Source organism: Sitophilus oryzae, unplaced genomic scaffold (assembly GCF_002938485.1).
Source record: "Sitophilus oryzae breed Bouriz unplaced genomic scaffold, Soryzae_2.0 scaffold_1297_pilon_pilon, whole genome shotgun sequence".
Taxonomy (NCBI): Eukaryota; Metazoa; Arthropoda; class Insecta; order Coleoptera; family Curculionidae; genus Sitophilus; species Sitophilus oryzae.
In genome coordinates, this window is record NW_022145945.1 from 2,469,108 (window position 1) to 2,495,127 (window position 26,020).

Here is a 26,020-nt window from a genome sequence, read left to right on the forward strand (position 1 = left end):
AATTAAACTTTTAGTTACGTAATCGAGGGCGTGATTTCTAAGTTCATTGTTGTCAACCATGGAATATTCGGCGCCGGGCTGACTGAAATTTAAATTTCCCGATGGGAATCCAGGTGGTAGCTCTGCTGCAAAAAATGTCAAGTTGCCACATTTATTTATTTATTTCCTAACATTGTTATTCGTTTTGACACTTTAGTTTTATATTAGTTGAGTTTTTAGTTCAAATGAATTGTATTGTGATAACTTTAAGCCAAAAAACTTTTACTAGCAGCACAGATTAGGTATCCTATAAGTATACAGATAAAAATCTTGTCCCTAATTCGTAGTACGAAAATTGTTTTTTGTGACGATGTGCAAACGAGTCAAATTTCCTGTGCGCAAAAATAAACTCGCGTAAAATAACAATAAACAGCGTAATAGAGAGATATCGCTAAACCGAATAGCGTGCATGGACGTTAATAAGGCCAGGTGTTATTTCCTTTACGTGAGGTGGTATTAACTCTCTTCATTTATAGTTATCGGATCGGAAAGAATTCTGATCGCGTCGCGTCCGCTATTTAAACTTAACCTAACTTTGAATTTAAAACTTTGAAATTGTTTTGTTTACTAGGTATTTTAAAACTAAAGGGCTGAAGTGCTTATTTCCAGTGCTTTATTGTTCAACGTCTGCCAATGGGTTGGTGATGGACAACAAGCAACGAATTCTCTTAGAATGGCTAAATCGTCATCTGCTGTAAACCTAAGACTCTTTATAGGTTCTTTAGTATTGGAAGAGGTGGAATCCATATTTTAGGCCATATTTATTTAATTAAAACTAATCCTAGCTACTTAAATATCAAATTACCTAATAAAACTAAAGCAATAATTCAAAACAATTCAAACATAATCTAAAATAAAAGATCTCGCCGACCGGCTCCGGTTGTTAAGTACCCGCACATGCCCATTTAAGCAATTTTTAAACGTTATCAGAGGTTATTTAGAAAGAGCGCTTGGTGTAATTGATCCGCAAATTACAGGCGGTAACGTTATTAGCGGGTGTTGCGTTGACTCGCGCATATCGTAACCATGATAAGGTACGCGTAAATACTGGATGACGCTATTCGGTTTTCCGATATCTCTCTAATAACTGTGCCGGTCAGGCGCTGTGCACAATTTTAGAGGCCATAAGTGGGCGTGCTATGTGCGCAAACTAGTCACCTAACTAGTGCCCGATTCCGAAAATTGGAACCACGAAAAGCAATAAAGAAAAAACAAAGATTATAATCTGTATAATCTGTGCTAGCAGACCTTGCAGTCGAACATTGTTCTTTTTAGAACCTCTTTTAGTGCGAATTAGTGCGAATTGTACAAGATAGCTTAATAGGCACTGCAAAAAACGCATCGCAACCTTATTAGAATATTTTGAACAGGAAAGTGGTAGTAATGGCCCTTTATGTCCCTTAAGTGCTGTTAAATAGGTGAGTTTTGTTGATGTAAATAATAACTGTTTATATATTTATAATTAATTTATTTTTGTTTCCTAAAATATTTTGATTAAAAGAAAATATGTAAAAGTGAACAACTCTGTGCCGGTCAAGCTTAATCACGTGACTAAAAGTTTAATTGGTGTGAACCTTTGACTAGTTATGCTAGTACTGCTTCAATCAACTCTTGAACTTCTTATTGCGTGATGATTGCACTTTGCACTTATAAATGTGTAATGTTTAGACCCTATTACTAAGGTTACTTTAGTTACCCTATTACTAAGACTTCGCTGTCCGTCCGTCTGTCACAAAGCTCTATCTTATAAACCGTTATAGCTAGACAGTTGAAATTTTTACAGATAATGTATCTATGTTGCCGCTATAAGAACAAATACTAAAAACAGAATTAAATAAATGTTTATAAGTAAAAAAATACTTTCACTAAACATTATCTTAAGTAATTTTAAATAGAATCTTTCAAGTCCCCGGTGGCCGCGTGGTTAAAGCGTTAGGACTTTACGCTGCTATGACGTTGGAGCCGTAGTAAGGCAGGTTCGAATCCTAGTCAAGGCGACTTTTTTTAATCGTTTTTTTTAATTTTTACATATTTTACAAATTTATTTTTACTTTTTACATATTTGTTATTGATTAATACGATTTTTAGTAATGTGTTTCTATTTTTTTCTAATTACTTATACGCGCATTCAAAATTTCAGATAAATCGGAAAAAAAGTTTATAATAATATAGTGTCTAATGTTGTATAGATAATGAATGGTACGGAACCCTACGTGCGCGAGTCCGACTCGCACTTTACCAATTTTTTTGTTAAATTCTAGATACGTAAAATCGGAGGGCATCATTTGCATCCTCATCGAAAGAGTTGAAGATGCCAAGAGAATATATGCAACCATATCCGGAATCGGATCTAACATAGATGGTTATAAAAGTGAGGGTATTTTTAACCCATCTTCGGAAGGTCAGTTAAGTCTTCTAAAGAAGGTTTATGACAAATTTAAAATTAATCCCGATGATGTCGAATATGTCGAAGCACATGGCACAGGTAAACATTATTCATAAGCAAGTATTTTATTACCAGTTACAGAAAGAAATTCAGTAGCAATTTAATTGTTAAGTATTAATATATATTTTTGTTAGTACTATAGACTAACGTGTTTAATTTAATAATAATTACGCTTAAATTTTAATTTCATTGTTATTATTTTTGTTTATTATACACGATGTCCTATTAATAATGCACACTACAGAAATCGTGTAAACTAAATGAGATATAGAAAGATATAAGCGATACCAGTTAAACTTTTAGTTACGTAATCGAGAACGCGATTTTTAAATTCGTTGTTGCCAACCATAGATGTATACGGCGCCGGCGCCGGGCTGACAAACTGGAATTTAAATTTCCCGATGGGGATTCAGGTGGTAGCTCTGCTGTAATAAATGTCAAATTTGCCACACTTATTTGTTTACTTCCTGCCATTGTGATTCGTTTTGAAAACGTAGTTTTGTATTACGAGTTTTTGGTTTAAATTAATTGTGTTGTAATACTTTAAGCTTAAATTTTTTTACTAGCAGACCTTGCAATCGAACATTGATTTTTTTAGAACTTCTTTTAGTTGGAGGTGGTACAAGGTAGCTTAATAGCCGTAAAAAACTCATAGCAACTTTATTAGAATATTTTGAACGGGAAAGCGGTAGTAATGGCCCTTTATGTCTCTTAAGTGCTGTTAAGGAGGTGTGTTTTGTTGATGTAAATAATAACTGTTTATACATTTATAATTAACTTATTTTTGTTTCCTAAAATATTTTGATTAAAAGAAAATATGCAAAGTGGGCAACGCTGTGCCGTTCAAGCTTAATCACGTGACTAAAAGTTTATTTGGTATGAACTATATAATATACCTTTTTATCTTTGTATATCTTCCGGTTTCCTAGTCGAGTTCATTTTTATATGGAACACCCAGTGTATGAAAAAAAATGTTTTAGTTATACAATTCATAAAATAAACCATTATTTGAAATAAAATTAAAAAACAAATGTATTTTATCAGGTACCTTAGTGGGTGATATCAAAGAATGTACTACGTTAGCGTCATTTTTTGCCACAAAAACCAGAAAAACGCCTTTGAAAGTTGGATCTGCCAAAACAAATGTTGGTCATTGTGAAAATGCAGCCGCTTTTGTTTCTCTAATGAAACTCTTGGTTACCATCCAAACTGGAACCATTCCAGCTCATATTCATTATCAAACACCAGCTTTGGACATTGTACCCCTCGAAGAGGGACTTATAGAGGCAAGGGAGTATTGTTACTTACTCAATTTAGTAGAAAATTACTTACCAATAAATACACTCACCGGCAAAAAAAACCTGCCACTAAAAACTAGTCCCAATTTCAGAGTTGGATTTCTCGCTAACATCTCATTAGATTTTGATGATTTTTCTTAAATTGTAAATTAATTCCTTCTTAACGGATGCTACGTCAGAAATTTTTATTCCGAATTTATTTTTAGCATATACAGGGCACAACAATAAGACGAAGTTTTTTGCTCGAACTTTGTGACCCCTGAAGGGTGCAGCAGCTGTAGTAGCTATTGCTAAATCAAATCACATTGTAGCCTCATCTTTTGTGAGCATTTTGTTTTTTAAATCACGACATTATCTCTGTTTGTATTGGAGATACGCTGCTTTAAAATAAGCGTCTCAGAAAAATGCTTTACAGGCAAAACCGCGACCAAACCAATTCACATGTAAACGCGCAAATTGAAGACGTGCTCGACAATGTCTTGGAAGTAGCTGGGGTCCTGTGGAAGGCCTCCTTGCAGACAAGCTGTTTTCTTTTAGTCTTCTTTGGATTGTTCTCTCACTGACTTGAGTTCTACGCACGGCTTGTCGCAGATGTTGATTCTGAAACGCTGTAATTCTACGGTTTCGTAAAGTATTCAGGGCAATAAAGCGGTCGTAAATTGCATTTGTCTTCCGTTTTCTTCCCTGAACCCACTCACCTGGTGAAATTTCCCGTTTCCATATACCGAGTCCAGGCATCCTGGACTGTTGTTCGAAGTATGCCCAGGGTATAACGTTGCCTTCGGCCATCCTCAATTAAAGCCACAATACGAGCAACATCCGTCACAGATAATGGCATTTTTTAATTTGACAACCGTTGTTGTCATATTGCAAATACTCATAAATCCGTTTTCGCCTATGTCGCCTTGATTATTTACACATAACACTTACTGCCTCCGAAGCATTTTTCCGAGACGTTCGTTTTAGAGCAGCGTATCTTCAATAAAAAGAAAGATAATGTCGTGATTAAAAAAACAAAATGCTCACAAAAGATGAGGCTAGATTGTGATTTGATTTAGCAATAGCTACTACAGCTGCTGCACCCTACAGGGTGTTACAAAGTTCGGGCAAAAAACTTCGTCTTATTGTTTTGCCCTGTATATGCTCAAAATAAATTCGGAATACAAATTTCTGACGTAGCATCCGTTAAGAAGGAATTAATTTACAATTTAAAATAAAATCATCAAAATCTAACGAGTGGTTCGTGAGAAATCCAACTTTGAAGTTGGGATTAGTTTTTAGTAGCCGGTTTTTTTTGCCGGTGAGTTTATTTGCGAGTTTCAATTTAGGTAACCAATATTATTATAGTTTCCCTTCTATCTGCGAGTTTGTTGCGAATGTAATTTTGTGGTCCATTGAAGAATTTATAGGGCGTTTGATTTGGTATGTTAGCATATGACATAATAACCGAGAAAAAAATATCCTTGTTAGGCAGGATTTTTAGCTCAATTTTAAAAAGTGTCGGTGAACATTCAAAGTTTTCCGTTTAAATAACACGTAGAAAAACCTTTTTCCATTAAAAGTACCATAACTTTGAAAAGGTTTACGATAAAAATTGTTGTGGTCCTCTTCAGAAGGGCCAACTTGTTGAGGGTCTTTTCGGGTGTGGAATTAATGTACACTGTTGTTTTTTAATATAACTTAACTTTAATTATGATAAACTAATTACAGTAGTTACCCTGAGGGAAACTGTGAAAAATAATAACGTGTTGAAGAGTAAAAAGAGAGTTGAAGAGCAAAAGCAAAAGAGTGTTGAGCAAAAGAAGGTTTCTGCAAAAGAGTTTTGTGACTGAAACAGGGTTTTAGCAAAAGAGATGTGAGGGCCTGTCTTGCAGTTCCTTAAATAATATCTAAGCTACAGAAATGCCAGAGGCGTACAGTACAATTTTTATATCCTTAATCTAATATTCAGAGCAGTGGACGACACTGCCCTAAACTTACATTGTTCAGATAGACAGACGTCTGCGAAAGCTATATAAATTTATGATCAAAATTCCCAACAGTAATAGTTAAAGTTATCAATTAGAATTATATTGTAGGGTCGTTTATGACCTCAAAGGTATTAAGGTTTTTATTAGAGATGGGACATTCCTAAACTAATATTACAAATTTGATTAAAATGAGGACGGGATTATAACACCTCCCCCCTAAGAAAAAATTTTTTCATAACAAAAAAAAATTAGAGAAAAAAATTGTCAAATTAAACAATAAACAATACACACAATAACTACACTATTCTAAGAGTAAAAGTTTGAAAATAAATACAAAAAAAGTAAAAATACACTGAACATTTTAGTCTTTAATTAGTCCATATGAACCGATGGTGTTCTAGTCGAGCGTCGACCACTTAAGTTTAAAAATTCCACGGCTGAACGATTACTTGGGAGTCCACTTCTTCCAGCTTCTTCTTCCAATATTTGTTCGAATTGGGCCTGAGTTATTGGATTTGGAGTATTAATATTTGTATTAAATAGTTTAATACAGCAACCTTCAGAGAGGGTCTTGGGCTCCTTGGTACAGCATAGTAATCTTCTTAGCAGGTTGAACAGTCCACACCATTTTAGAATATTATACAATAAGATGATCGTTACAATTGAACCAATTGCTGATAGTCCAACAGTATACCAGTATGAATGTTGCACAATAAATGGTTTCTTCAATTCTATGTCTAAAAGATCGTCCATCTGTTTAAGCTTGTGATTAGCGAAGTTCAGTTCATCCAATTTTAAATTTGTTATCTTCACTGGCTCAAGATCTAATGGGGTTATGTTAAGTTCTTGAATTCTTATAACTTGAGGATGCTTGCATATGAATTCGTCTTCGGTGGTCTTCGTACAACTTGATAGATCAAACATCGCTACGTAATATATCTTACTAGTTTGATTACTGAATTGATTAAAGAATTTTGTATTTATATTTAAAAATTGTTAATTTAAGTTAAAACTTGTGAATACTAGCTTTAAAATTTTGAATAGTATTTGAAATAATTCTTATTTGTTGTTTCATAGTAAGTTGAGTTTCGTAATTAACGGTAAATAGTTATTTTATGGCTTGATCATAAAATTTTGCATCAGGTATACAAACCATCAATTAAAAGCGTATGAAGTGCCATTAAAAATTCCTCTTTTCAAATTATTATATCAAAAATTATTATCGAGACCTGTATCTTCATTACTTATGACATAATTTAAAAGATCTTTAATATGCGTGAGAGAGCGAATTTAGTTTATCATTATAATAAGATAAATTTAGGTGTGTGAAAAGAATGATTTCAGAACCGGATATCTTTGCATTTCCAATTTATGATAATATATTCTGTTTATCCAGGTAGATTAATGGAAAAAAGTACAATAAGGTATAAAAATAAGGCGAACATTTTAATCTGAAACAAAGGGTTTTATCATGTTAGTATGATAGATAATATGTCTTTTCCCAATTTGAATTTGAACATTTTTTTCATTAAGTACTTTTGTTATTCTATACGGGCCTTTAAAATTAGGGGATAATTTTTTGCTTAAGCCTGGAGAAACTTGTTTATTTAATATATATACTAGGTCATTAGGTTTATAAATAGTCGTTTTAATTTTTTGATCGTAATATTCTTTTGATTTAAGCTTTGATTTAATTATTTTTTCTTTAGTTTGAGTTATAAATCTGTTTTCATTCTCGGTAATGGGTAATGAACCAACTATATCAATCGCTAATTTTTCGAAAGCCTTTTGGCTGGTGGATGTAGTTTCCATAGGGACCTTATTTGGTTTATAATTAATTTTATTTATTTGGCACAAAGAACAGCGTTTAATATATTTTTTGATATCTTTCTTCATATTGTTCCATTTATAATTTTCCTTAATCTTTTTATAAGTTCTAGTATAACCAGAGTGTCCGGCTAATTTAGAATCGTGATTTTCTTTTAATATTTGTTCAATCTCTTCCTTAGTCTCAGGTTTATACTTTTCTCTATTAATGACATGTACGTTAATATTGGTATCTCTAAATAAATAATGAATTATTTTGTAGTACATAGATTTTTTTAAATGTGTACAATAAAGTGAAATGTCAGGTAAATTTATTGTTTTCATATCATCTTTTATTAACTGAGTTCTTAAATTACGTAGAGAATAAAATATATCCTTATAGCTTAATTTATCAAAATGAAAATGTTTTGTAATCATTAAATAGCATAATTTATTATGATTTTTTAATTTGTAAATTGAATATAAATTAGGAGAAATTATCTGATTAATATTGTGTCGAAATTATCTTTAATATGTTGTGAAAATGGATTATCTTCGTCCAAATCTGAAGAAAAATAAAGAGCAGCAGGTAAATTATCGAATAAATTTGAATTTTTAATATCAAGTTTCGGGGTAATTTCTGAGGTTTGATAATGATATTTAATAAAATTTTGATAATTGTCGTCTTTAGATATTATATTAATGTTGATATTTCGTGATAGAGGATCTACATTAGAGTTTATTCTGCCTGGTTTATAAACAATCTGAAAGTTTTGTTGTCCAGATACATTTTGTTTTTTCGGATATCTATAAGTTTTAGCGGATATTGGTTTTTCATTACTTAAATTAATTTCGTGTTTCATAGTTTGAGTACAAGTTAATTTATCGCCAGGTAGGTGAAAATTATCATTATATTCCGTACATAAATTTAAAATTTGTTCTTTTTCCTCAATATTTAAATGTTCCAGTCTAAGGTTTTGATTTAATAATTTATTTCTGTTAAATAAATCTGATGAATTAGTAAAGATGTTAAGGGTTTTAACATTATTAATATTCATTTTTAGATGTAGCGGAAAAGGTAGCGAGTCAAGAGAAAATAATTGCTTTTTTAAATCAATTTGCGCGTTTTGTGATTTAATAAAGTCGTATCCGATCAGACCGTCATAAGGAACGTTTGTTTTCTGATTTAGAATATGGAACTTTATTTTCAATGTATGGTTCCTAATATTAAATGGAATTATAGTACTACCCGCCGTTAATACAGGAGAATCTGTACTTAAACCGTGTAAGGTTAATTTCTCGCTAGGAAAATATTTAGTAATTTCAGGATTTAACTTATCTAATTTGATTAAAGATACACTAGCACCTGTATCTAATAAAAATCGAAATGTTTTATCTTTATTATTAGAAAAATCAGACTTAAATTCTAAAAATATAGAGTTATTATCGTCACTGAGAATTTTTAAGTTTGATTGAGTATCTGTGAACGAATGAATATTTGATACTTCATTAGGTATATTCTGATTCGATACCCTTTGAAAATTTTTATTTTGTATTTCATTAGAATTTGGGTTTTGATTCGATACACTGTGAGAATTTTTATATAGTAATTTTCTACATTCTTCTATTGCATGTCCGTACTTTTTACAATATTTGCATTGTTTAATATTATTATAATGTTCACTAGTAGAAGATTGATTAAATGTGTGATTAAAATTATGATTATTGGAATTATTAGAATTGTGTTTGTTAAAATGGACTCGGTAATTTTCATTAGATTGCGGATGATTTTTGCGACAGTTATTTTTAGAATGCGAATTGTTACGACATATTTTACAGTATTGGTTGCTTTTATTAGTTTTTAACATATTTAATAGCCTTTCTTCACAGAGGGCAGCATTATGAGCCTCCTTAATGCAATTAAATCCTTTATATCTTAACATTTGTGAAATTTCTGGTTTAGAGTGGTAAATGAATCTATTTAAAGTTAAATCGTGTATAGTTTGAGTTTTACCCGGTAATTCGGCATCGTTTCGACAACTTTGCTTAGCAGAAGAAATTGTACGATGGTTTAAAACTTCTAAACGTTGAAAGAAATCATCTACGGATTCATTAAAATCTTCTCTACAGTTATTTAGCTTTTCTATTAATTGGACATAATGTTTTCTCTCTTTATATAAATCTTTTAACTTTTGTCGTAAATTTTCCCAAGATTCGAAATTTTGTGATGTTAGTTGCTCTTTTGCTGTACCTGATATTCTTGATAATATAAAATATAATAGAGGTAATTTTTGATTTTCACTGGCTAACTCATTAGCACTATTACAATTTGCTAAAAATTGACCTAATTCGTTTCTATTACCGCTAAATCCGAAAGGAATCAACCTACATATGAAATCTAACGATAGTGAATCGATATTTGAATTGGTATTCATGATAAATTTTGTTAATAAATTTAGTTAAAAAAAAATGATTAATAAAGTTTCGTAAAGTACTTTTTAACGGAGTTAAAAAAAATACTAGTAAGTTATATAAAACGTTCGATACAAAATCTAAACAAATATACAAATTCCACTTACCAACGGTATTCTCCTGGACCAGTTTCCTGTTTTTCCTCCTTGAGAGTCCTTTTGTCCCGTACTATCCCGTCTTGTCCTGAACTGGCCTAACCAATCCTGAATCCTTATCTGGACTAACCCAATCCTGAATCCTTATCTGGACTAACCCAATCCTGTATCCTGTCCTGTCCGCAGCGCCAATTTTTGTTGTGGTCCTCTTCAGAAGGGCCAACTTGTTGAGGGTCTTTTCGGGTGTGAAATTAATGTACACTGTTGTTTTTTAATATAACTTAACTTTAATTATGATAAACTAATTACAATAGTTACCCTGAGGGAAACTGTGAAAAATAATAACGTGTTGAAGAGTAAAAAGAGAGTTGAAGAGCAAAAGTAAAAGAGTGTTGAGCAAAAGAAGTATGTGACTGAAACAGGGTTTTAGCAAAAGAGAGTGTGAGGGCCTGTCTTGCAGTTCCTTAAATAATATCTAAGCTACAGAAATGCCAGAGGCGTACAGTACAATTTTTATATCCTTAATCTAATATTCAGAGCAGTGGACGACACTGCCCTAAACTTACATTATTCAGATAGACAGACGTCTGCGAAAGCTATATAAATTTATGATCAAAATTCCCAACAGTAATAGTTAAAGTTATCAATTAGAATTATATTGTAGGGTCGTTTATGACCTCAAAGGTATTAAGGTTTTTATTAGAGATGGGACATTCCTAAACTAATATTACAAATTTGATTAAAATGAGGACGGGATTATAACAAAATTTTACATCGCGGATTCTTGTAGAGCATAAAATTTACTAAAAAATCTATCTGAGAGTATTTTTTTTTCAGTTCAATAATTCGTATATTTGAAAGCTTTGAAAAGTGAAAAAATCACTAAATAAACATTAAAACTGCATTTTTTCACTTTTCAAAGCTTTCAAATATACGAATTATTGAATTGAAAAAAAATACTCTCAGATAGATTTTTTAGGAAATTTTATGCTCTACAACAATCAGCGATGTAAAATGTTTTATCGTAAACCGTTTCAAAGTTATGGCACTTTTAAATAAAAAGATTTTTTTACGTGTTATTTAAACTGGAAAACTTTGAATATCCACCGGCACCTTTTAAAATTGAGCTAGAAATTTTGCCTTCCAGGGATATTTTTTTCTCGGTTATTAGGTTCATTTTAAGCCATAAATGCCATGTTTTTTGGCTCATCCTAATAGTACGAGAGCTAGCAACGTCGGAAAAACAAGTATTTTAAGACGTCTGGCTCTTTGATATTATCTTTTACCATAGATTTAGTAAGAACAGATATCACATTAGACATTTTAACCCGATCAAACAATCGGAGGTTGACTACGTATTGTAAAACCAACTGAGATAGAGAAGGCGACATTGCCACATTTCAAATTTGCGCCTATTTACTTAGTTTAATTTGCAGAAAAGGTGACTTTAAAACCTTTACCGGATATCAATAAATCTCAATTTCTTAATTAAATGAATAGTTTATTTTTAAAGAAGCATGCGTAATAATATGTTATTAACCAGAGGATATATGCGTTACTATTAAAGGACATGTTTAATGTGCTGAAACGTCTAGAACTATTGGCAACGTCGCTGCTAGTCTTCCAGAATGAAATGAGCCGTCCGTCCCACCACCCCTCGCGACGGCCATTGGTCCGTTATAGCGTACTACGTTTAGCTTACGGTGTGTTTGAAGTCGGAATCAAGTCCGAAGTGAACTTTTCAGTGTTTTTCAGTAGTTTTTGCTTTTGTTTAACGTACTTTTAAATTTGCGAATTTTCAATATGGTACGACAGTGTCAAATGTGTGGAAAAATAAGCTCAAATTACCCGAATTTGTCTCTTCACAGGTAGGTATTTTTTCCGCCGCGCCGTAATCGCCGTACATAGGCGTCCCACAAGGGAGCCTCTCACAATTAAAATAATTTCTAATTATATTTGTTGAATTTTGAGTTATTAAAACAAGAACGTAGTAGCCGGTAATTGAATTATAATTCGTCTCAATTACTACTTAACTGTTGTAGATCATAACAAATTTGTATATAAACGTTGCATTTGAAACTTTATTATAAGCCAGAAAGTGACATTTTTTTTCTTAAAATCATATTTTGGTCATTATATACGATATTCTAAAGGAATTTTGCTCAACAAATAAACAAAGGTGTTTACCCGCCCTTTTTTTACATTTTATTGCATTATTATACCTGCCCCTTCGGCCTCGTTTAAACAATTTTTTACCACCGTACAAATACCTATTCCTAGAGTTATTTGTACGGTGTGTTTATCTTTTTTTAGAATGGGACGAACTGTAAATAATTCTTAGGCTACTAGTTTTATACATACCTATATACAGAGTGACCCAGGCCTCCAAAAAAGCTTTTTACCTATTACGTTTTAGGTTTGTAATTTTTATTTCAATTTTTTACATAAGATGGGGGCCATTGTAACGCACATTTTCAAAATATTTTTGTCAACATACAGGGTGATTCTCGGGGTGATTCAAACCGCACAATACATATGCTTAATACAGTTCATGAAGATTGGGACATTTAACTAAAATTTGATTGTCTGATGAAGCTACCTTTAAAAGTAATGGATTTGTAAATAAACGTAATATTCATTATTATGCGACAGAAATCCCATACTGTAGCACACAGATTTGATACTTTTAGTGATAAATGCCTTTTATTGAGAGACTAAAAGGTAATTGCCTCGTATCAGAGCCATCATAATACAAGAAGAAGACCGAAAGTCAAATTTTGTCTTATATTTTCAAAAAAACACAATTTTCTCATTAAATATTGATTTTAGGTATAGGAAGTTATTAATAATACAAGATTAAACAACTATTACATAGTACTTTACAGGAAGCTAACGATTGCGAACTAACTAAATCGTTACTAATTACTAATTTTTAAAAAGTTCTTTTAAGATCAAAAAGGTAAAACTGAAACCTAAATTATCATTTGAGATTAAACGGGAAGTTCTAAATAATGTTGCCTATTCTAAACAAGAGAAAAATTTATTTATAAGTTTTATAACATCTCTAATTAAATTTGGACGAAAATAATATTTCTGTTTACTGTAGGTAATTTTCTCAGGGAAAATACGTAAATAAAAAATGACTTTTTAAGTCAAAAAAGTCAAAAGGACAAGTTGTTCAAAAAGGACTGTCCTTTCAAAAAGGACAGGTGGCAACCCTAGGTATTTCTGGAATGGAAATTTAATGGCAAATCTACAACTTTAGTTTGAAAATATGTTCCGGCCACCTATGTTTACAAAAATGTCTAAAATGTGCTTTCACCATTGCCTCCATATTCTGAAAAAAATTGAAAGAAAAGTCACCAACCACAAACCTAATATAGAACTGTTTCGGAAGCCTGAGTCACCCTATAAATATTCAAAAGTAACTGAAAGTTTATATAGAATTAACTGAAAGTTTAAATTAAAAATCGACGTTGGAGCGATTTTCGAAAACTACCTACTAACGTTTCAACATAAGTATATGTGGGATATTAATTATATTATTATATTAGGCCTTATAACAAAACTCATCTGACGAAAAAGTGTTAATGTAGTATATTAATATGGAGTAAACATTTTACTAATTACTTTACTTTTACTTTACTAATTAAATTCGTTCCAAAAAACGATACGCCACTGGCCATTAGAACAATCCAAATGCGTCTACTTGCCGGGGTCGGAAATTTTAGATTTCTCTGTCTCTTCTGTCCTTGTTTGACACATTGGAATGTTTGATACACTACCATCGAGTATTTATGAATGAGATAGATGTTCGGTCTATATTTATAATGTCTTTGTCTTTTACTATGCTCTCTAGAACAGCATGCAGCCCGTCTGGCTGCCGGTAAACGTTGCGTTCGCTACTGCGTATTGAAAGAAGATCCTATATTTCTATTAGTCCTTTAAATTCTAGTATTGAATATAAATCCAACATGTCTCCATAGCGCAGTGCGTAGAGTTTCCGACCACGAACCGATTGATTGAATATTTGTTTTTTTGAATCACCAGATTTATTTAATATTTTACTATCAGAATATAAACGAAAAAAAAAATAAAATAAAAAAGTCTTTGGCCTGACCCGGATTCGATCTCTGAATCATCGGTTTGTGGTCGGAAACTCTACGCACTGCGCTATGGAGACATGTTTGATTTATATTCAATACTAGAATTTATAGGACTAAATTAATAAAAAAATAGGATCTTCTTCCGATGCGCAGTACTAAACGCAACGGGTATCGGCAACCAGACGGGCCGCATGCTGTTCCAGAGAGCATAGTAAAATATATATCAAAGAGCCAGACGTCTTAAAATACTTTCTCGAAAACGTTGCTAGCTCTTAGACTATAATACCTAGTACAATATTTAAATATTAAAATCGCAATCGTAGGTTACAGTCGCGGCGATTTAAAAATCGCAATTGCAGTGTCAATTGCGATTGGAGAATCGCAGTTTTGCTCATCTCTACTTCTAAATATTCTTTCGAAAATGTATTTCGTGAATACTGTAGAGGCCGCTTAAGAATTGGTAAAAGTGACAAAGTGGTAAATCTAGAATAGAACAGGGCAACGACCTAACTACGTCGAAACACCGGTTCCCATTAGAACACCGAAGTTAAGCGACGTAAGGCGATGTTAGTGGATGGACGGGTGACCGGTTCGAAACTCTGTATCGTGCTGTTGTCCAAAAAAAGGCAAAAGTGTAAAATCTATTGACACACACTGCTCATTCACGCCGGTTCGAGGCCGGATGAGATCGGATATCTCGTTAGTAAGAGTCGATTTAGACACTTGCCAAGTCGGTAGGCCATTGACCATGATATGGCCGAGGACCGGGGTTCGGATTTGCGTAAACAAAGTAGTCCTCGTCCAGATTAGCCCTGGCAGCAAAAAGGAAGCGTTAACTGATATCTTTACTTTACTTTGGAATAGAACACTTCTAATGAACTTTTTATTATCGACAGGTGTGTAGTGAACAAATTCCTTACAATGGAGGTTTGTTGGCTTTAAGCTCCTTCGGACTTGGTGGTACGAATGGTCACGTCGTAATTAGGCCATATTTAAGAAACGTTCCTTCAATTACACCCATTCAACCACCAAAAAAGCGTTTGGTCTTAATTTCAAGTCGTACCGAGGAAGGGGTGCAAAAAATATTTGATAAAATCGAAGAAAATAGAAATAACCTACCATTTTTAACTATACTGGATAACATCGCTGCAAGTTTACCAATTGAACATTACAGATACAGGGGCTATAAAGTTTTAAACACCGATACTACGGGTATTTCGAAGTGCAATAATACCAGGCCAGTATGGTTTTCGTATAGTGGTATGGGTTCACAATGGCCCAAGATGGGTATGGATTTGATGCATATAAATGTATTTAGAAAAAGCATTGAAAAGTGTGCTAACGTCCTGAAACCGTTTGGTTTCAATTTAATAGATGTTATCACGAACCCGAATGAACATTATGATGATCCCGAAAAATGTTTTCCTGCAATTATATCGGTTTCAGTTGCGCTGACGGATATTTTGAATGCTGTTGGTATAAAACCAGACGGAATAATCGGGCACTCTCTAGGAGAAATAGGTAAGTAGTTTTAAAACTACAAGATTTTTGATGCATTTTTTACTACCACTTTAATAAAATTAATTGAAGACTTGAAATAATGTTCAAAGTACCAAAAAATCGGTTTGTCATTTTTTTTGTTAAATGTCCTAAGTTCCTATCATAGATAAAGGAAATTTAGAATTGGAATGCACGTCAAAATTTTGTGTCAAATTGTTTAGGGTCGCGACCATTGTATACGTGATCTGGCACTGCTATAGCGGTTGCTATGATCAACCGCCAAACAATAACAGAAATAATTTTCTCTTGTCAAAGTCAGAATCTTTAAAAATTATAAAATTTTTCAAAATCTAAACCGCTCTCATTGAAAAAATTCCGAAAAGTGTTTAAAACGTCCATTTTCAAAGTTATTATTGCTATCTTGTGAGTTTAATTTAAATTTTATTTACTCAAACCCGTGATAATTATGAAAAAGTAGCATTAAAAACTTAAAAAGTTGTGCTGTGAACTGTGAACTATCGTGGACATAACGTCGGTTTCCAATGTTTCATAGGTATTTCAAACATGTCCTTATATAAAATAAAGTTTCTTGAATGCAACACACTGTATTTTATTTATAAAATTAAAAGAAAATAATAATAAATTTAAATAAATAATATTTGGCGATATAATTCCGGAAAAAGCCGAACCGCTCCGAAATTTTCAAAAACTTTGGGTCGCGATCGTAGCAAGAATAGTGCCAAATAGTGTTTACATTGTCCTTATGGGCACTTTCCAATCTAAACTTGTTTCATTTATCTATGGTTTCTATAACCAACAACATATATAAAGCGCTAAGTGCCACGGCTATTAAATTGTATTGAAAATTTCACACCTCTACTTTTCAACCAATAACATGCTTTAATGTTGACTAGTTACCATGGCAACTGAAAAAATTTCCGGAAATTTTTTCGAGGCGCCACGAAACTTTAGTGGAAATTTTTTGACAGTTGAAAAGGTAAACATAAGATCTACAATCATAATGTGAATGAACTACAATGTCTATATATTGAAATATTACCCATTTGAGTTTTAGCATTTGATGTAACTAATTGGATATAATAATATTTGTTAATATTATTAACAAATTGAAATTATTTTAAAATGTCATGTTGGATTAATATTTTTTTTCAAATTTAGGTGTGAAATTTTCTTACCGAATACCACGCAAGCTTAAATTATTCCTGGAAATTTTCTTTCGGGCACGAATATTTTAGGAAAATTATCCCTCGTCTTCGACTCGGGATAATTTTCAAAATATTCGTGCCCTCAAAAAAATTTCCGAAAATAATTTAAGCTCTTGTGATATTATAAGTGAAAAAAAATCTTAACAGAGACACTGCGCGTTATTATACATATTGGTTATACAGGGTGGTCCAAACTGTATTTCGGAAACTTCAGCAACATATTCTGCAAATAAAAATAAGTAAAAAAGTTCCTACAAATGTATGCCCTAAACTGATTAGTTTCGGATATACAGAGTGTAGAAGTTTCATTTTTATTTCGATTTTTTCCAAATAATTTCTCAAGTAACGGTAATATTTGGACGAAAATTGGCGTTTGGGAGTTTTTTGACATAAGAAATTTGATTTTGATGTTAATATAACTCCTACTTGTAAGGGACGCAACCTATATATTTTTTAACTGGTTTGAAGAGTAATAACTTTTCGTACCTACTTGTATAAAACTACTGAGTAAAAAGATATACATCTACGACGTTTTTACGTCAAAAAGGTGTCTTGGTAAAAATCGCTACAAGTAATGGTTCTCGAGATATTTGGAATCTAAATTATCCATACCTGTCATCTTTCATATAAATTAAACATGTTGACTAAATAATTATTAGACTGAAATCATAAATTTGAAATGTTTTTGTGCCAAAAGTTTTGAAATAAAAAGTTCACAAATTTATCATTTCAGTCAAATAACTATCTACACATGTATATTTTTTTGTCAATAATGACATGCATCGACTATTTCCATTCTAAATATCTTGAGAACGGTTGCGATTTTTACCAAGAGACATTTTTTACGTAAAAAATCACGGAGATGTTTATTTTTTCACTCAGTAGTTTATACGGGTACGGACAAAAAGTTATTACCCTTCAAAACAGTTAAAACAAATGTAGGTGGCGCCCCCTACGAATAGTCATACTGGTATCAAAATAAAATTTCTCATGACAGAAAACTTTTAGACGCCAATTTTAATCAATATATTATCGTTACTTCAGAAATTATTTGGAAAAAATCGAAATAAAAATGAAACTTCTACACCCTGTATCTCCGAAACTAAACATTTTAGGACATACATTTATACGAACTTTTTCACTTATTTTTATTTGCAGCATACGCTACCGAAATTTCCGGAATACAATTGGGACCACCCTGTATAACAATCGGCACTTATAAACATACAACATTTTGGCACTTAAACATTATTTACTTCAATAAGTCTTCAATTATAGTACGATAAAAAAATCGGCTTGACAGTAGCCTTTGAAATGTAAATCGATAATTTGTTTTTGTACAGGGCGAGTCTTAAATAAGTGCAAATATTTTCGGGGCTGGTAGATCTCAATAACAGTAACATATTTTCTCTTTACCGTTTTCGAGCAACCGTTTTTTTCTGTATTTGCAACTCTTTCAGTGCCGTAACCATGGTAATATCAGAGATTATGAAATTATACCGTGGAAAAAATTGCGGTGAACAGGCAGTTCCAAAAAGTTTTCTAAAATGGCACGATTTCCAACATTTTATTTCCGAAAAAAACTCATAGAGGTGTCCCTGGAGTCGAAATGGGTTTAGTTGAACCGCCTCTGAAAACATATGCACTTATTTAAGACTCACCCGGTATAAGTCTTGAAACCCTATTTTGAAAAAAAAAAAATACTTAAAACGTATTAGAATTAACATCATTGTGTAATTGCCAATTTAAGGTTGTGCTTACGGAGATGGACTGCTCACACTAGAAGAAGCAGTCCTTGTTGCTCATGCTCGAGGCTTGTCAACCAAAAAAGCAAAATTAATCCCAGGATTGATGGCCGCTGTAGGTCTTTCTTTAGAACAGATCGAAAAAATACTCCCTAAAGATATCTACGTCGCTTGTCACAATTCTTCTAATAACGTTACTATCTCTGGTCCAAAAGAGTCCGTAGAAAACTTTGTAAACTCGCTAACGAAAGAAGGATATTTCGCTAAAATCGTCAATACACTTGGTGTAGCTTTTCACAGTAACTATATCGAGAACGCTGCGGTATATTTTATTGATATGCTCCGAAAAATCATTCCTATATCGAAAGAGCGTTCGAAAAAATGGTTACCTTCAGCGATTTCAGAAAATGAATACGATTCTTACCTGGGAAAGTTTAATTCTGCCGAATATCAACATCACAATTTCCTCAATAGGTAAGTAGTACGTTTTTCTTCTTTTTTTAGGGTTCCGTACCCAAAGGGTAAAAACGGGAACCCTATTACTAAGACTTCGCTGTCCGTCAGTCTGTTACAAAGGTCTATCTTATGAAGCGTTATAGCTAGACAGTTGAAATTTTCACAGATAATGTATCTATGTTGCCACTATAAGAACAAATACTAAAAACAGAATTAAATAAATGTTTATAAATTAAAAAGTACTTTCAGTAAACATTATCTTTTAAGTAAGAATTTTACATAGAATCTTTGAAGTCATCGGTGACTGCGTAGTTAAAGCGTTGGGACTTTACGCTGCTATGACGTTGGAGCCGTAGTAAGGCAGGTTCGAAGGCGACTTTTTTTCAATCGTTTTTTTTTATTTTTACATATTTATTTTTACTTTTTACATATTTATTATTGATTAATACAATTTTTAGTAATGTGTTTCTTCATTTTTTTTTTAAATTACTTATACGTGCATTCAAAATTTCAGCTAAATCGGAAAAAAAATTATAATAATAGTGTCTAATGTTGTATAGATAATGAATGGTACGGAACCCTTTGTGCGCGAGTCCGACTCGCACTTGACCAATTTTTTTCTATTACCCACTATTTTGAATAACAAAAATATTTTTTAGAGTCCGATTTCAGCAAGTTTTGGCGAAGGTTCCTGAAAATGCTGTTCTAATAGAAATAGCTCCCAGAGGACTTTTCCAATCAATTCTTGCTAGAAGTTTACCCAAAACTGTCACTAATGTCAGCCTTTCTAGTAAAGATGCTGAAGACAACTGCGAATTTCTTCTATCGTCTATCGGAAAGTATGTATTTAATCTAAAGTTTTTGAAAGAAAAATGTGTATAGAAATCAAGTTACGTTACATTTGTCGTGAAATAATTTCGTGAGTAACTTTTCCTAAAACATTATCATTCGATCAGAACTATGTCTCCTGAGCATTTTGTTTTTTGACTCATTGCAACACATGCCTTTTTTAATTTTAAGAGCGAAATGAACTTACACCAACAACTTGCAATTTTTTCAACTACCATTATGATGTTATTTTTTAATATCACGAGGTTGCTTTGGTGACTATTGTCGTAATGTCATATCGACACTAATTAGAACTCTATATTAAAATTAAAAAAAACGTTAAAAATTAACGATACAGGCTGAGGATATTAAAGAAATAACTGTAATAACTAACTGTACAAACAAAAAACTTGTAAAAAATACCCGACCACTGTATTGCATCCCCCAGCTGCTATAACTGTCTCTAGACGTCGGCGTCGGCTCATACTGTTAATGAGGTCGTTAATCGTTACTAGGTCCTCACAATAGGAATTGACCTCAAATCCAAGGAGGCAATAGAGAAAAAGGGACATATCCTCTATGATAGATACGGGACAACACCGGTATCAGGTCTAAGGAGAGACCAAGTTAAAGAGGTGGAGAAAATGGAGACAGATCCTCCAGCCTCCACCTTACGGGTTCCTCAGCCGGAGGCAAGCTCCTCGCCTGTGAAGAGCGACACGGAGGGCCAAACTCCAACCGTGGAAGGGTGTGTACCCTCGGAGGAAGAACTGTTGTCAGAGGAGGATGGGAAATATCCTGTCCTCTCTAAAACAAGGGTATGATGGGTTATAGATTGTGTGACGACTCAAGGAAGGGGGGCACAATAGATCTTTAAGGTCGCAGTTATTAACCCCCCTCTTACTCATTCTACATTCTACTGTTAATAAGTCGGTAAATATATTGTGTTATGTTTTCCCATTCTGCTTCAAGGACTAACCGAATATTCATAATTTCAGTCATCTTCAAAAATATCAATGACTTTTGCACAATCTTCGACACTAAGAACCATATTCAATCGTATAGAACAATAATCACCAAAGCCACCTCGTCATTATGAAGAATAACATCAAAAACTAACGATATAATTGAAAAAATTGAAAAATGTTTGTGACAAATTCATTTTGCTCTTAAAAACCAACCAAAGCATGTCGTGTTGACATGAGTCAAAAAACAAAATATTCAGGAGACATGGTTCTGATCGAAAAATAATGTTTTAGGAAAATTTTCTCATGAAATTATTGCAGAGGGTGTTTTAAAAATAGGGTAAAAACAACTCTTTGATTAACACTGTATAATAAATCAAAAATATTAAAAATAGAAAAATATAACATTTTAAACTTGACCTAAATTTTTTCCGTTGCGTTTTTTGCATCTGAGTGTAATTCTTGAGCTGATTCCATGATCTATCTCCAGCATAGGGATAAAAAACTACTTATTGCATAACTCTTTTTAGGGTTTATTCGTCAACAAACATTCCAATTAATCTGACAGCTATTAATGACGAAGCTCCTTTACCACTGGATGCCAGAACTCCATTTATTTCGCCATTGGTACAATGGGACCACGCATCCAACTGGGCCTACGACACATTTGTTCCTGAGAGGACAGAAGGCAAGATGTTTAGTTTAAATTTGAGAAGTAACGAACATAAACATATGTGGGGTCATGTGGTAGATGGCACACCTGTTTTTCCAAGCGGTGGCATTCTGGTTTGTCTATTTATTTATTTTTTTATTTGTTTTTTCCTATTTTATTTGTGTATATACACTTACTGGTACGAAATACGGACACCTTAAATTTTTCAGGTATTTTGAATTAAAGTTTTATATAGGGTGGCGCACCTCATTCCCATCGGTTGATTATACGAAAACAGAAAGATGTAGAAACAATTTTTATGGGTCTGTACATGTAGAGAGGTAATGTGCATAATTTAAAATTATTATGTAATATACAGGGTGTGTCAGAACTAAGATCCCTACCAAAATTATATTTTTTCTTATGGAACACCCGGTATTTTATTTCATTTTTGGATTTTTGGGCATAAAATAAGGCATTTATTATAAAGGTTTGTTATGTTTAAATGCTTTCGTTTATGATATATTTTGATATATTTAAATATGCATGCTATTACAAAAAAGTTTGTCAGCACCCTGTACATTACTTTTCAGAGTTAATTCTTGTGCTGACTTTGAAACCAGAGAAATAAACTTTACTAAAAAATTTGATCGCTTCCTTCAATATATACGGGGGTATCAAAAATTGCTGGTCTATTTTAAATATTTATTTTACATAAAAACTTCGTTATTTCAAATGCAACACTATGTATTTTTTTTAAATATGTCGAAGCAGATTTAAATGCTCTTTCAAACTATACCTATCTGGCTCAGATTTTAAATAAAAAGCGATTTTTCAATAAAATGACAATCAAGATGGCTGGTGCCGCCATGGCAATTTGCTAGTGAATTTGCTGATGTCGCCATGGCAATTGTCAAGAAATTCCTGTTTGGATATCTTTGAGCATAAACCCTTCAGGCCAACAATCAATTATCCTCACAAAATAAAATCACTAGTAACATATCCATTCCTTCGGCCAGCAGATACTGCTTCATTTTTCCTGATAAAATAATAAATACTTACTTATTAACCTTATTGGTAAGGTAAAATAAAATTACACTAAATCACCACAATACACTAAAACACTTTTACTTTTACACTGGACGCGCGTTTCGCTAACCATGTTAGCATCATCAGCAGATGATTATAAAACTACAACTAGTAGTAGTAGTAGTTTTACTACTAGTAGTAGTTAGCGAAACGCGCGTCCAGTGTGAAAGTAAAAGTGTTTTAGTGTATTGTGGTGATTTAGTGTAATTTTATTTTACCTTACCAATAAGGTTAATAAGTAAGTATTTATTATTTTATCAAGAAAAATGGTTATTAACTGTCACTAGCAAATTGCCATGGCGACAATAACCATCTTGGTTGCCATTTTATTGAAAAACGCTTTTTATTCAAAATCTGAGTCAGATAAGTATAGGAGATCCTAATACAGTTTGAAAGAGCATCTAAATCTGCTTCGACTTATTTAAAAAATACATAGTGTTGTATTTGAAATAACGTATAACGTATAGCATAAAAGCATAAGTTTTTATGTAAAATAAATATTTAAAATAGACCAGCAGTTTTTGATATCCATTGTATACATTTAAGGAAACAATCAAATTTTTTTTATTAAAGTTTATTTCTCTGGCTTGAAATTCAGCACAATAATGAATTCTGAAAAGTAATGTACAAGGTGTTTACAAACTTCTGTATTATAGCATGCATATATCTTTAAATATCTGAAAAGCCAAAGCTTTTAGACATAGTAAACCCTTATAAGAAATGCCTTATTTTATGTCCCAGAATCCAAAAATTAAATAAAATACCGCGTGTTCCATAAGAAAAAATATAACTTTGGTATGGATCTTAGTTCTGACATAACCTGTACATTACAAAATAATGTTAAATTATGCACATTGCCTTCCCACATATACCCATAAAATATTTTGTTTCTACATCTTTCCGTTATCGTATAATCAATCGAGGCGAATAAGGTGCGCCACCCTGTATATTGTGTTTTGGTGGACCGATTCTAATGATTCTTTAAGCAATTTGTAGCTAGATTACTTGACTGTTTAGTATCTCTTTCTAAATGAAAAATGAAAGTTGCAATCAGTTAATTATACGGGGGTACACAAAACTCGTATAATTGACAGATGGAAACTTTTACTAATAAGTCAAATTAATAATACAGCTACATATTGTTAAAAAAATCATCAAAATCGGCCCACTACAAAAAAATATATAAAACTTTAAAATATATTAATATTTTAATGTTCCCGTTTTTCATGCCGGTAAGTGTATTTTCAATTGTTTTAATCTGTAGTAATTTCGAAGATAATAATTAAACTTATATTTAGTTTTTAGTATGGTCCACATATGCTTGCAACAACGAACTGAAACTCGAACAATGTCCAGTTATTTTCGAGTTTGTCCAGTTCCTCCGACTTGTCAATTTAACCGACACGTTAGAGTTTTATGTTAACATTTTCACTTCCGGGCACTTCGAAGTCTTGCATAATCACGAACTAATAGCTAAAGGAAAAATATCGACTCTCCAATCGTCAGAAAAAACATCAGAACAAGATTTGGGCAAAACCCTCATTGGTTCAAAAGACATATATTCAGAATTTCACTTGAGAGGATTGGATTACAGTGGGTTATTCCAGAAAATTGAAAACTTAGATATTTCTGGACTAACTGGCACAATAGTTTGGTCGCAAAATTGGGCCACTTGTATAGAATCGATAATTCAGTGTATTATTTTTACTGAACACAACGATACTGTCAAACCAAGTAGTATTATTGAAGTCAAAATTGATCCTTTACAACATAAAAATGCCATAAGCAAGAAACGGTTTTTGAAATACTCCTACAACAAATTTAATAAGACTGCTATATGTGGCGGAGTGCGAATAAAAAATATGACATGTTCCAGAGTTCAACGTAAAGAAAATTTGAACATTCCGTACCTGCATTATTTCGATTATGTTCCTTATGCAATAAAATATCAAAGGCAGTTATCAAATCAGTTAGAATTTAGTTTGTGTATAACTCTGCAAATTGTACATGAAAACCGAACAGCTACACTTACACAAGTTTCGGAGTTGTCATGTTCAGAAAACAATTTAAATAATCAAATTTATCACTTAATTCACAGGAAATACTTTAGAGTTTTTAAGTATTCTTTAGTCAAAGATATCAGTGAATTAAAAACCAATCCGGATTTACTAATTCTACCTGTTTGTCAAGCTATACCTATTAATGGAGCACTAAACATGTTAGGGCAAGCAACTTTTATATTTTGTAAAGTTGAAAGTAAAGACCTGAACAAATTAAGCGATGATGTTATCTTTGAATGTTCGGAAGGAGAGTTTAGTTTTGTTTTGCTTAAAAAAGCTGTCGAAATATCAGAGAAATTTACTGTTATAGAAGCTGACAACGGTGATTTTAAGTGGATCGAAAAAGTCAAAGAAAGTTTATCAAAAATTGACCACACAACATACTTAATAAGTAAATCCTTAAATACTGGACTAATAGGATTTTATAACTGTTTGAAAGAAGAGCAACAATCAACTAATTTGAGAATTTTCATCATAGATAATTCGGTGGATTTTTATCCAACGTCTGATTTTTATTCTGCTCAAGTTAAGAAGAATCTCGGTATAAATATTTATACCAAGGGACAATGGAGCTCTTTCAGAATGATTCCGTTAAATGAATTAACGTTTTTCAAAAATCCGGTAGATGTCGCTATGGATATTTTCGATAACAAAATAGAATGGACGGAATTCAACACTTTACAGTAAGAAAAATATAAAAGTTCTATAATTATTTACGTATTAAGTGTGATAGGAGGACGATGGGCGTTATCGTATCATCATCATCTTCAGCTTATTCAACCATTTTCAATTATGGTGTAGCCTCCATCACATATTTAGATACTCTCTTTGTAGTTGGGGTTTGGTTTGGTTTGGTTTGTTGCTTTCTATTGTTGGCTATGCGGACCCAAGTTATGCATCTAATTTCCTAATATCATGGTCCCATCTCAGGTTTGGTCTTTTTCTAGGTCTCTTAATTCCTCGTGTCGTCCATCTGTTGTCCGTCCTATTTGCCAGGTTTCCTGCCCACTGCTACTTGAGGGATTTGATTCTATGGATGACATCTATTACGTGTGTCTTTTGTCGTATCCACTCTATTCTTTTACGATCTTTCTTGGTTATTCCCAGCATATTTCATTCCATTGAGCGTTGTGCGACCTGCAGTTTCCTACATTATCGTATACTAATGTGTAATTTTTTAGTTCATCATTATTTCAGAATTTTTGTGGATAATATTTATTACAAAATGTTTATGCATCAATGGCATTTGTAGGTTAATAATGCCCGG

General features: G+C 32.5%; 1 protein-coding gene across 1 annotated transcript in view; it reads left to right on the forward strand.

The window, feature by feature from the left end:
• The window catches only part of LOC115874547 (fatty acid synthase-like), a 40,831-nt gene that overhangs the window by 9,200 nt on the left and 5,611 nt on the right, over window positions 1-26,020 (forward strand). The window contains exons 4-10 of the mRNA XM_030889724.1: window positions 2,301-2,524; window positions 3,530-3,771; window positions 15,129-15,753; window positions 18,709-19,177; window positions 19,819-19,998; window positions 21,483-21,738; window positions 23,992-25,436. Coding sequence (XP_030745584.1) covers window positions 2,301-2,524; window positions 3,530-3,771; window positions 15,129-15,753; window positions 18,709-19,177; window positions 19,819-19,998; window positions 21,483-21,738; window positions 23,992-25,436 — 3,441 coding nt within the window. The remainder of the gene's footprint in view (window positions 1-2,300; window positions 2,525-3,529; window positions 3,772-15,128; window positions 15,754-18,708; window positions 19,178-19,818; window positions 19,999-21,482; window positions 21,739-23,991; window positions 25,437-26,020) is intronic.